Source organism: Giraffa tippelskirchi, chromosome 13, assembly GCF_054371585.1.
Source record: "Giraffa tippelskirchi isolate mGirTip1 chromosome 13, T2T-mGirTip1v1.2.pri, whole genome shotgun sequence".
NCBI lineage: Eukaryota > Metazoa > Chordata > Mammalia > Artiodactyla > Giraffidae > Giraffa > Giraffa tippelskirchi.
The window spans coordinates 40,149,376-40,162,059 of NC_137287.1; the positions used below are offsets into that span (position 1 = coordinate 40,149,376).

The 12,684-nt window shown below is 59.9% G+C and overlaps 1 protein-coding gene across 1 annotated transcript; it reads left to right on the forward strand.

The window, feature by feature from the left end:
* The first annotated feature begins 6,095 nt into the window (after positions 1 to 6,095).
* Positions 6,096 to 12,393, forward strand: HS3ST6 (heparan sulfate-glucosamine 3-sulfotransferase 6). The gene is made up of 2 exons (XM_081555547.1): positions 6,096 to 6,630; positions 11,636 to 12,393. Exons 1-2 carry the CDS (start codon positions 6,218 to 6,220, stop codon positions 12,249 to 12,251), a joined length of 1,029 nt encoding a protein of 342 aa, XP_081411673.1. The 5' UTR covers positions 6,096 to 6,217; the 3' UTR covers positions 12,252 to 12,393.
* Positions 12,394 to 12,684: the final 291 nt, after the last annotated feature.

The following is a 12,684-nucleotide window of genomic DNA, read 5'->3' on the forward strand; positions in this document are numbered from 1 at the left end:
CTGGCCACAGAGCCCCAGCGGCTGTCCTTGGATGACTCCAGGCTTCCCCAAGGCTCCGAGAGGCCCGGCATGCGGCTGTGAAGCTGGACGAGGTGGGGGGCGGACAGAGGGAATCCTGTTTCTCTGGGCCCCCCTTCTCCCCTCCTTAGACTCACCTTGGGGCTAAAGGCTGTTACCAGCCCTCTCCTTTGTGAGGCTGGAACTCCCAGCCTAGGAGGACTGTTACAAATGGAGCTGGGCCAGGCTGGTGGGTGGGAAGCAGCTGGCAGGGCCCACTTATGCGTCCTGGACTTGGAGCCCCGCCCTCTCCTGGGGAAGCCAGGGCCTGGTGGCAAACGGCCCTCTTTCAGCTGAGCCCCCAGTAAGACCCAAGGGAGAGGTGTGAGGGTAGCTGGAGGCAACCTGGGGCCATCCCGCAACGGGAGATGGGTCTGGCTCCTCCTGGCAAACCCCGGGGCCCCAGGCAGGCTCAGCACATATGTGTGAACACACAGTGTGGCCAGGGAAGCCTTAGCTTCTCCCCACTCCTAGGAATCCTGTCTGCCCTGCAAACATTTCTGTCCCTCTGTGTCCTCAAGTTTAGCTGGTCTCTGGGAACAAGACCCTGCTGCTGCTGCTGTGTTGCTTCAGTTGTGTCTGACTCTGCGACCCCATGGACCATAGCCCTTCAGGCTCCTCTGTCCATGGGATTCTCCAGACAAGAATACTGGAGTGAGTTGCCATTTTCTACTCCAGGGCATATTCCCGACCAGGGATGGAACACGCGTCTTCTACATTGGCAGGAGGGCTCTTTACCTCTAGTGCCACCTGGGACACCCTGGGACTAGGGACGCCCTTCCTCTCCAGCCTGGTCCTCAGGAGGACAAATTATGAAGTACTTAGGGCTCCCAGGGTGGGAGCACCTTCAGGGCTCCCCTTCTTGTGCCAGGGTCACTGTCACATGTCCACTGCCTCCGTATCATAAAGAGCTTAAAAGCCAGGTACCCAGAGAGGTGGGGGCTGGTGTCATCTCTGCCTTATAAAGTAGGAGAGTGAAGTTCAGAGAGGCTGGCTACCTGCTGAGGTCACACACTAGAAGGGGCAGAGATGGGCTGGAGTCTGCCTTCATTACCGAGAAGCCCTTGCTGCCGGCTTTGTGCTGTGCTGCATGCCCCAACTCCCGTGGCCTCCTGGCCCCTCGCTCCCTACCAGACTGAGCTGGCCTCTGGGGGTGGGTGGGGTAGGTGGGGAGACATCTCTCAGGGGCACCTCCGGGAAGGAAACCGCATCCTCTATATGCTCAGGCAGATCCGGCATCTGAAGTGGAAAAACCCCACACAAATCAAGGACAGCTGGGCCCACCCTCGGCCTCAGCCCCCTCCCCTCAGCTCCCCTCACAGACTGAGGAATCCCAGAGGGCTGCGGGGGAGTGGGTCTGGGGGGTGAGGGTGTGGTTCTCAGGGAGGAAGTTTCTGGAAGCCCCGCATGTGTGAAATCTCCCCCAGCTGTGCCCCACAGAGGGAGGGACTGAATGGTGTTATTAATCATTTTCCAGAGTGGAGCCGCACACCCTGCAAGGCTGCCTCTGGGGACCTGGGCTGGGGAGGGGACAGCCTGGGAAGGAGAGGAGCATGGGGGAGGGGATCCACACCTAGACTGTCTCAGACATACACGCACAGTCGATCACTCAGCCACTCAACAAAGGTTCATGGGCACTCACCATGCTCAGGCATGGAGCCACAGAGGGATCAAGACTGACCCCATCCCTAGCCTTGCAGAGAGCATGGGAAGGTGGAGGAGGTAGATGGGGATCAAAACCACCCACAGGGAAATCATTACTGTCTGCGAAGGAGACACAGACACAGCCTGGGATAGCTGGCTCATAGACCTGTGAGGCCAGGCTGGACTGTCTGCCCACCACGACCTTGCTCCCGGGATTCTCTCCCTGGGATCGCCTGCTCTGGCCCTCCCCCTGGGATGCTGCATACTTGACCCAGCTCAGTCCACCTCCTCTTCCACATTCTCCCTGCTCAGGCCCTGCTGCTGTGTTAGATCCAACTTTTCTGCGTGTCTGATGGCTGGCCAGGGAGGGTGAGCAGATGGACCTTTGCCTGGCCCCCGCCTTGGCAGGGGGCCCAGACAAGGTGAAAGAGGAATTGAAATTGGGCCATGTGGAGCCCTCAAAGCTAAGGGGCCCCCGGGGAGGTCAGACTGGACGGAAAGGCCTAGTTGACACCTGTGTGACCAGGCAGGGCAGGGGTTAAGCCACTCTCTCAGGGCACAGGGACAGCCACTCGCCCTGAGCCCCCACGGTCTGGTCTCTTCTGGGGCCCCAAAGTGACTTTTCACCATGTGGCTCAGAGCGGGTGATCCACCATCCCTAGGTCACACAGCCAGTGGGGAGCTGGGGCTGGACTCTGGTGGCAAGGCAGGGTGGAGGGGCCATTCAGACATCCTGGGGAGGAGGGAAGGCAGCAGCCTTGAGGTGAGTACAGACACTTAGATGCTGAAATTTCCATATTTAACCTTCAAAAGGACTCTTCAAGGAGTTCCCTGGTTGTCCAGTGGTTAGGATCTGGCACTTCCACTGCTGGGTCCTTGGTTCAGTCCTTGGTGGGGGAACTAAGACCCCACAAGCTTTACGTAGTTAAAAAAAAATGAAAGAGGACTCTTCATAAAGGGATAAACATAGTTGCCATCTGACCGGGCAATTTTACTCCTAGGTATATACCCAACATAAATGAAACTTATGCTCCCATGAGATTTTATAAATGAATGTTCACAGAAGCATGATTCTCAGTAACCAAAAGGTGGAAAAAAACACAAGTATTCACCAACTGATGAATGGATAAACAGAATGTGGTCCATCCACACAGAGGAGTATTATGCAGCCATAAAAAAGAGCGAAGCACTGACACTCACACTACAATATAAACAACTCTTAAACACACTATGCTGAGTGAAAGAAGCCAGCTGCAAAAGGTCATATAATGTATGATCCCACGTATATGATACATGGAGAAGAGGCAGATTCAGAGACAGAAAGTAGATAGTGGTGGCCAGGGGCTGAGGGAGGGGAGAATTGACGCTTTTAAACTGCGGTGTTGGAGAAGACTCTTGAGAGTCCCTTGGACTGCAAGGAGATCCAACCTGTCCATCCTAAAGGAAATCAGTTCTGAATATTCATTGGAAGGACTGATGCTGAAGCTGAAACTCCAATACTTTGGCCACCTGATTAGAAGAACTGACTCATTGGAAAAGACCCTGATGCTGGGAAAGATTGAAGGCAGGAGAAGGGGACGACAGAGGATGAGATGGTTGGATGGCATCAGCGACTCAATGGAGGTGAGTTTGAGCAAGCTCTGGGAGTTGGTGATGGACATGGAAGCCTGGTGTGCTGCAGTCCATGGGGTTGCAAAGAGTCGGACAAGGCTTAGTGACTGAATTGAACTGAGCTGCTAACAGGTATGGGATTTCTTTCTGGAGTGATGAATATGTTCTGGAATTCATTGTGGTGATAGTTGTACAACACTGTGAATATGCTGAAAACTGTTGAATTTGAAAATGGTGGCCAAATTAGAAGGCCGAATTGCATGGTAAGGGAATTGTGTTTCAATGAAGCTCTTCCGTCAGAGTCAGGATGGAGGTTTCCACTTTACGGACCAGAGGTCTGGGCTGGCAGAAGCCTGAGGGCAAGCTCTAGAGAAGGAGGAGGCTGGGACCCACTCCCCCGGGACGGCCTTGGCTCTACCCATCCTCCGCCTCCCCACCCCGCTCCCATCACTGTGCTCTCTGTGGCTGAGCCTTCCCCCAGCCAAATGGGATGCTGTCCTGACGCTTGCTTCACCATCATCTCCTCTAGAAATCCTTCCTCAGCCTCTCCCTCCACTCCCATCCTTCCACTGGCTGGTCTTTTTTGAGTGCCTGTTGGGTACCAGGCTCCGTGAGGTGCGAGGATACACTGGTGAACAAACATCCCAAGGCTGCCACCCTGGATGTCCCCAGATCTGCACCCACCCCTCACCTGAGAGGGCTTCCCTGATGGTGCAGATGCTAAAGAATCTGCCTGAAATGCAGGAGACCTGAGTTTGATCCCTGGGTTGGCAAGATCCCCTGGAGAAGGGAATAACTATCCATCCTGAATATTCATTGGAAGGACTGATACTGAAGCTGAAGTTCCAATACTTTGGCCACCTAGGATGCAAAGAGCTGACTCATTGGAAAAGACCTTGATGCTGGGCAAGATTGAGGGCAAGAGGAGGAGGTGACAGAGGATGAGATGGTTGGATGGCATCGCCGACTCGATGGATGTGAGTTTGAGCAAACTCCAGGAGATAGTGAAGGACAGGGAAGCCTGGTGTGCTGTAGTCCATGGGGTCACAGAGAGTCGGACGCAACTTAGTGACTGAACGATGACAACTCACCTGACAGCCGGGTGGTGGATGGAGATGGGGATCAGCTGCCAAACACAGAGCAGACTCTTGTCCCTGGACATCACTCCCTCACCCGCAGCGTGTTCAGTGTCCTGCTGTTCTTGGTGAATTCTTCCTGGAAAGTCCTCAAGCAGGGGTGTGTGTGTGTGTGTGTGTGTGTGTGTGTGTGTGTGTGTGTGTGTGTGTGTGTGTGTGTGTGTGTGTGTTGAGGGCAGGGACTAAGGGAAAGGCATTCTCAGGAGGGAGTACAGCCAATGCCTAGCCAATGCTGGTGCTGGGGCAGGGAGACAGAGGGGCCACCAGGTTTTAAAGCTGGAGTTTGGAGCCCTGAGAAATGGCTGCTGAGGTTGTGGGTGGGTGCTGCAGGTGGAGCAGGCGGCTCTAACGAGAACCAGACTGTCTGGAACAAATCCTGTTTTAAGCTAGACCAGAAGAAGAACTTCCTGTGACCCTGCGTGTGCCGGCATGCCCCCGAGATGGTGCTGTGCCAACACTCCACTCACGGGGCTCCTGGCTGAGTCTTGCCTTGACAAGCAGGTGCAGGTATGGCATCTGGGAACTGGGCTGGGGCCCTGGTCAGTGGTTTACACCCCCTTGGCTCTGCAGGTGGGTCGTGGAGGCCCCTGCCCTGGGGAAGTGCTCCAGGGTGCTCTTAGGTCTGGATACCATTAGTCCCAGGAACGGCCCATTAACCAGCAGAAGCTAGGGTGTTGGTCTCTGGGCAGTGGCTGGGGGAAACCTGGCCTCTTCGAGGCATTCATGCCCTCCTGCCCCAGCCCCGAGGCCAGGACGGCTGGGGAAGAGGCAAAGGGAGGACGCAGGTTCCATTCTGTGTCCCTGGGGCTGTGCTCGCCCTCTCCTGGCCGGTCTTCCTTGTCCTGTGCTAGGGGCTCAGTGAGCCTGGGGGATCAGAAAACTCCCTGAGTGTCCAGCGCCCAGCAGGTCTTGTTACTGGGATGGGCTCTGAGTCTCCCTGCCCCTCAGAGGAAGCTCTCTCAAAGGACACCCGCTCCTTCTGGTTTCCCCAGCACAGGTAGGTCTCCCGAATCCTTCACATCTCCAATACAGCCTCTTCACCAGCTGTCAGAGATGGGTCACTGACATCCCAGGGGGACACCGGGGGACTAGGCTGCACGCACAGACAGGTGGAAAGGCTCAGGAGACTGAGGTCTGAATTTCACTGGGCCTGTCTCCCCTGAGCATGTCTCCCAGACTTTAAAATGGTAATCAACTTGGCTAGTCCTCTCCAACCTCCCTATCCGTGACCCTGGCGCAGGGCAATAGCAAACCGATTGTCAGCAAGGTGCGCCCGGTCCCCGCCGCAGACTTCCCACCTTCCCGGAGCCCTTCTGAGCACCAGGACCGGATCCGCGAGCCACCTTGACCCACTTGCTCCGCCCGCGCACTTGCCGCGCCGCCCGGGGCCGGCGATCGGCCCTCTAGGAGCGGGTCCTTTGTACAGCAGCGCAGTCCTGTCACCGTCCTGCGGTCGCCGCCGCCGCATCCCGAGCGGGCTGGAGCCTGGGGTCTCCGAGAGGGCGCGTCAGGCTAGTCTCTGAGGCTCCGAGTCGTGCCGCAGCTCCCGTGGGTGCCGGCACGTCCCGGGGTGAGCAGTGGTCTAAGCGGGGCGGGGCCTCTGGGCGGGGCGGGGCCTTCCGCCCTCGCACTGATCCCGCCCCGTTCGCAGAAGACCCGGCCGCGGGGCGCAGAGCAGAAGCAGGGCGCCTGCTGGCTGCGCGCGGCGCCGGCGGGGATGTGCGCCTTCCTGCAGCCCGCGCTCGCAGGCCTGGGCGCGGTGCGGCTCCATGGCAGGTAGCGGCGGCCTGGCCGACGGGGCCGAGGACAGCCAGGGCACCGCGGGAGGGCCTGGGGCCGCGCTTCGGGCGTCCCGTGCGCCTCTGCTGTTCGCCGCGCTGGTTCTCGGCGCCTACTGCCTCTGCGCCCTCCCCGGACGCTGCCCGCCAGCCGGCCGGATCCTCGCGCCGGCCCCTGCGCGCGCCGAGCCGCCCCGCGCATCCCGCAGCCCCCGGGCGCCCGGTCTGCCAGTGGCCGGTGGCTCGGGCCGGCGGCGCTTCCCGCAGGCCCTCATCGTGGGCGTGAAGAAGGGCGGCACGCGCGCCCTGCTGGAGTTCCTGCGGCTGCACCCAGACATCCGCGCGCTCGGCTCGGAGTCCCACTTCTTCGATAGGTGCTACGAGCGCGGCCTCGCCTGGTACCGGTGAGCGCCCGGGCCTGTCCGCCGCATCGGTTTCCTGGCGGGTGCCTTCGGGAAACGGCGTGGTGCGCTCCAGGGGCCTCGCTGGGGACGCGGCAGGGCGAGGACTCCGGGTATCTTCTGGGGCTGAAACCAACCTGAGTGCGGGTTGAGATTTGACTTCCTGCAGCGGATTTTATGGAAAAGAAGATGGGTGGCCGTGAGCTCCCAGAAACTTTGAAAACTCCAGGGAAAGCCTTGGTTAGGGGGCTAGAGTGTGATTCCGGCTGAGACGTAGTTTCGAACCAGTGGGGTCTGAGGCGCTTTGGAAATGCTTCGTGCTCAGTCGCCCCTCTCTGCTGCATCACTTGGGGAAGGAAAGCCTGTCTGAACTCTGGTCAGTTACCTTAGGGAGGGGGCTCCCGGTTCCTTGCAGCCTCCTAGAAGTAGCTGTCACCCCATTCCCACCCCAAGATCCCTGATCCTGGAAAGAGGAATCCTTCTCCGAAGTCCTGAGGGTCTGGAGAAAGTCTAGTCTTTACAAAAGAGGAGGGTGCCTTTGAGTCAGTGTCCAGGATGGGAACTGGGACCCCAACTTCATGTCATGGGGCTCTGTAGCTGCCCTCACTCCCACCTGGTATGGCCGGTATTCCGGTGTGGAGGAATGAGGGGGGCACCAGCCCTCGCTGAAGTAGCCTGTCCTGGTGGCTGATCGAACACCGGCCCCTCCCTGCGGAGGTTCGCACGAAGAGTGAGCGTGAGGCCCTGCCTGCTGCCTCTGTCCGTTGGGCACAAGTTCATCTCGGTGCCCCATACCTTCCTTCTGGAAAATAAGAGCTTACAGATGGAGAGTGAGTCACCCCACTCCCTGTAGCACCCACCTCATCCCCAAGCCTAACCCCTAAGGGGCAGCGAGGACCCTGCCCACAGCCACCTGGTGAACAAGCGGCGAGTAGAGGGTGGCAGGACCCAGACTCTTTACCTCCATGTTTACCAGGCTTTCTGTACCCAGATTCCACCCTGCCTCCATCCCCTTTTTATCTTTGCTTTTTGCATCAGAATCACTCAAGGATTTGCAAGGTTGCCACTGAGAACTAGGGGTCTGGCTCATGAACTCTGAAGGGCAGCTGTCTTTAGGGGTCTGGGAATTTGTGTGGTGATGGGGGAGGTGGGTCCATCCTTGGATCCGAGTGTCTGAATCCTTGCATTCTCGGTGCTTATGGAGAGACCACTGCCCGTTCTGACAGTGCTCCAGCATCCCAGAGCATCCTTCATTTACCACTTCTGTGCACAGGAGGAAGAGGGGGAGGGGAGGGAGAAGGGGAAGGGGAAGGTGGGGGAGCGCACACTGGTCACCAAAGTGCAAACCTCAGAGCTTGGCCCTGATCGGCTAACGAGGGAGGGGCTGCAGGGGCGTCTAGAGCTGGATTTGGACCTAAAAGGGTTCTCAAAGACCTGGGGATCTTGAGACCCCCATCCAGATGGGCCCTCCCTGGGCACACACTCCAGCTCTGGGGGACTGGTCTGGGGAGCCTAAGGGGCCTGAGAGGAAGCTAGCTGGACCCAGACTCCGGGTCAGGTCTTCAGCTCTGGGGTGGGTTCTTGGGCCACTGGCATCCCTGAGGCCCGAGATGAAAGTGGGGGGATTCCAGTCTGTTTAAGTGGTGGAGGAGGAGTCCTTCCTCAGCCCAGCCTCCGTGGGGGAAGAGGTGGGCAACTTCCCTCCTGCCCCTTTAATCTGGAGCTGTCCCTTGGGGCTGGCTAGTGCTGACCTCTCACTGGCTGGTGCAGGCCTGAGCTTCTGGAGGGCATGTGTCTGCGTGCCCTCCAAGGGACGTGCCGACACGTGCACAGCTGGGCTTGGTGTTGCTCACAGACACCTGTGACCCTGAACCTGACTGTCTTTCCCACCAGCTGTGTGTGTGCATTGAGCCTCTGAAATCCCCGCCCCCCCCCCCCCCCCCCCCCCCCCCCCCGCCTCAGTCTCCCCAGCTGCAAACAGGATGCCCAACCCCCAGGCCGGGTCTGCTCTCAGGACCCTGGACCCAGCCTCCAGGGCTCTTTCTGGGCGGTGGTTTGGAGCAGTGAGCAGAAGAGGAGTGGCTCATGGCCCAGTTGGGTTTTAGGGACAACTGTTCCTCCTGGGCTGTGACCAGGTGGTGTCTTGGGCCCTTCCCTCAGCCTCAGCAGGCATCCTGGGCTGCTCAAAGCTGACCTTGGCCAAACCAGTCCCCCTCCCTGGGCCTCAGCTCCTCCCTCAGGCTCTTGAGGGTCCTGCTCCTTGGGGACTGGGACCCTAAAGTGTCTCACACAGCATTTGTTCATCCATTTGCTGACTCACCGGTCACCTTCTGTCTGGCAGAGGCTGGGGCCACTCAAGCACCCCAAAATCTCGGTTCAGTGGGAGTATCCAGTCTGGGGGCAAGTGGGGGCCATACTCTGACTGTGGCATTTTGCAAAAGCAGAGAGGCCAAGAGGGGTGCAAGTCAGGGACCCCCCTTGGCTCCTGGCACTCTCCTGTTTTCACATGGGAACCCTAGCTGGTTCCTGATGAGTCCCAGGCGCCACAGGATGGGGCCCAGGCGAGGTGTGAGACACAGAGGGGGGGGCGCCAAGGTGGAGGGAGGCTGAGACAGAGAGGGGTCCGGGGCAGAAGGGGGCTGAGGGGGGCATGGATGGCCCCCGAAGGCAGAGGGGCGTCCTGAGGCAGAGGGGGAAGTCACCCAGGCTGGATGGAAGCCGCAGGGAAATGCAGACCAGATGAGCAGGGAGCCCGTGTCCGTGGAGCAGCCCGTCAGATGTTGGCCGTGGGAGGGTCAGAGTCCTGCCCCTCCCATCCTCTCCCTCTTCTCTCCCACCCCCCAGGAACCCCCACCCCCACCCTCCTCCCTGCCCACCTGCCTGGGGGACAGGCTTCTGAGGCCCGGGGAGGGGGGAGCGAGTCATTGATCCCAAAGATCTTAGCTCTCCAAGCTGCTGTGTGGCAAGAGTGGGCACCCCACCCCATCGCATCCTCCTTCCATGGTGGGGCACCTCCCCCTTCCTGGGAGAGGAAGCAGCGGTGGGCGGGCGCTAAGGCTCAGTGTGCCTAGCTTCCTTGCAGCCCCTCCCCCCAGACGTGAGGGGGTGGGGCTGCTCAGAATTGGGGCGGCCTGTCTGGGGACAGAAAGAGGGTGCTCCTGGGGTCACCAGGCACCTGGGGAGGAAGGGGATGGGAAGGGGTGTCAGGTCGGGGAGGAGGGTCCCAGAGCAGTCAGGGCTGGTTCCCTCCCTGTTGGGGGCGCTCACTTCTGGGGTCTGTGGGCACTGGCTTCTGTCTGTGGGTCTCAGCATCGAGGTCCAGTATGGGGAACCCCCCTTCTTCTGGCCTCTTTCTTGTGGGAAGGGGGGTTCCCTGAGCTGGCCATCCCAGGCTGCAGCCCTGGACTCGGCTCTGGACCTTGTCCCCACCCCCAGTCTCTTTGAACTCACCCCGCAGGCAGGGCTGGTGCAGTCCCCACGTGCTTTCCGAGCTGACACCGCCTCCCAGCAGCTGCAGCACAGGGTTGGGGTGGGGGCCCATGCCCTCCCCAGCACTTCCTGCTCCGTCTCTGAACCTCAGTGTGCCTGTCTATATATGGGGCAGTGACTGGTGTGGAAGGAGTCCCAGCTCACTCCTGGGACATGCGGGAGCAGAATTGTCCCCCATGACTTCTGTAGACCAGCTCTGCGCAGGGCTTTATTTCAAGGGATGGGGGCAGCTCCCATAGCCAGCAGACCACACTGCCTACCCCACTCCCCTGAGCCAAATGGGTGGTGTTGGGGGAGCCGGGACCCCCATGTGCACATTCTCTGGTCCTGACATCAGCATCCTCCAAGCTGGCACCTGAACTTGTGTGTCTGTCCACCCAGCAGAGCAGCAGAGGAGACTGCCTCCACGCAGCCGCATCTGGGGGTCACTAGGCTGGTTGAGACCTCAGTTCTGTCCTGTGTGTCACCCTCCTGGGGGGCCCAGTCCTCGGGTCTGTCTGTGGGGGCGGGGCAGCTCTGTTAGAGAAGTGGGTAGAGACCCCCCCTTCTCTGGAGCACAGGTCCCAGCCTCTGCCTCTGTTGACCTAGTTCTCTGCCCTCCCTCAGAGCTGTTTGCTCAGCTGGCCCACCACTGCACCCTGCCCTGCCCCACCCAGCTCTACCTGGTTGCAGGGTGGCCTCGGGACGCTGCCAGGGTGGGGTGCTAGGAGGGGCGTCTCCACGGTTGGGGTGGTCAGGGCACTGTCAACCACCCTGGGATAGGATCAGTGCCCCCCAGCCTTGGGCCAGAGAGAGGGGCTGGTGAGAAGGCTGCATGCAGCCCTGTGCACTGGGTTCCCAGTGGGGTCTGGGCAACTGGGCAGCTGGGGTCTAGAGATGGGTCCTCAGGGCGCCTCATTAACTCCTGCAGTGTCCTGGGCTGGGCTGTGGCTTTCAGCTTTCTGGGGGGTGGGGAGCTGGTTGGGGAGAATTAGCAGGGCTTCCTTCAGAGGTGGGGAGGGGCGATGGGGGGGAGTGACGGAGAGGAAGGCAGGACGCCCTTTTCTGGGGACATTGGTCAATAACTAATGACCTAATTCAGGGGACGCCATCAGCCACTTAATGAGAGTGTGACCTAGGTAATTACAGCTCAGGGGCCTGTGGGGGTGGGAGGGGCAGGTGGAGCCTTGTGGGCGGCAGGCCTGGGGCCCTTGGCCTCATGAGCTCTGGGTCTGGGGTGAGAAGCACTGTGTCAGGGTTGGGATGCAGCTGATCCCTGTGGGGGTGTGAGCAGCCTTGCAGGATGGGCCCTACTTCCAACCTGTGCCGAGACTGGGAACCCTCACAGCCCACACCCCAGGCTGCCCATCCAGGCACTTAGGATGGGTGGGCCTGGCAGGGTGGACAAGGGGGAGGCTCAGCTACCTTGTAGGTTTGGGGCTCCCCTGGTGGGAGAGGTTAGTCTTGGCCCTGGGGCAGATCTAGCATGGGAGGAGGGCCAGCACCTGCTCACGACCCCCCTCCATGCTCCGTCCTGCAGGAGCCTGATGCCCCACACCCTGGACGGGCAGATCACCCTGGAGAAGACCCCCAGCTACTTCGTGACACGAGAGGCCCCGCGCCGCATCCACAGCATGTCCCCGGCTACGAAGCTGATCGTGGTCGTTCGGAACCCCGTGACCCGGGCCATCTCCGACTACACGCAGACCCTTTCTAAGACCCCGGGCCTGCCCAGTTTCAGTGCCCTGGCCTTCCACCGTGGCCTGGGCCCTGTGGACACGGCCTGGAGTGCCGTGCGCATCGGCCTGTACGCGCAGCACCTGGACAACTGGCTGCGCTACTTCCCGCTGTCCCGCTTTCTCTTTGTCAGCGGCGAGCGCCTAGTCAGTGACCCCGCTGGGGAGCTGGGCCGTGTGCAGGACTTCCTGGGCCTCAAGCGGGTCGTCACGGACAAGCACTTCTACTTCAACGCCACCAAGGGCTTCCCCTGCCTCAAGAAGGCACAGGGCAGCGGCCGGCCGCGCTGCCTGGGCAAGTCCAAGGGCCGGCCCCACCCGCGCGTGCCCGAGGCCGTGGTCCAGCGCCTGCGGGCCTTCTACCGGCCCTTCAACCACAAGTTCTACCAGATGACTGGCCAGGACTTTGGCTGGGACTGACGGGGCCAGGGCCCACATCCTGCCTGGGGGCGCTCAGTGACCTTAATTTATGCCCATCACCTGGCCGGAGCAGACCCTGGGCACACGCTGGCTGGAGAGAAAAATTTACAAAATAAAGTTGACATCTGTATTCTTCTAGGAACCCTTGAGGGTTGGAGGTGCCACCTCCTGGAAGTAGGAGTGGAAAGTGTCCGACTCTATGTGACCCCATGGACTGTAGCCTGCCAGGCTCCTCTGTCCATAGGATTCTCCAGACAAGAATATTAGAGTGAGTTGCCATTCCCTTCTCCAGGGGATCTTCCTGACCCAGGGGTAGAACCCGGGTTTCCTGCACTGCAGGCAAATTCTTGACCATCTGAGCCACCAGGTCAGATCCTCCAGAGTTGGGGGTGATCATACCGGCTAACGTGACCGGGGATGATTCATGCCAAGA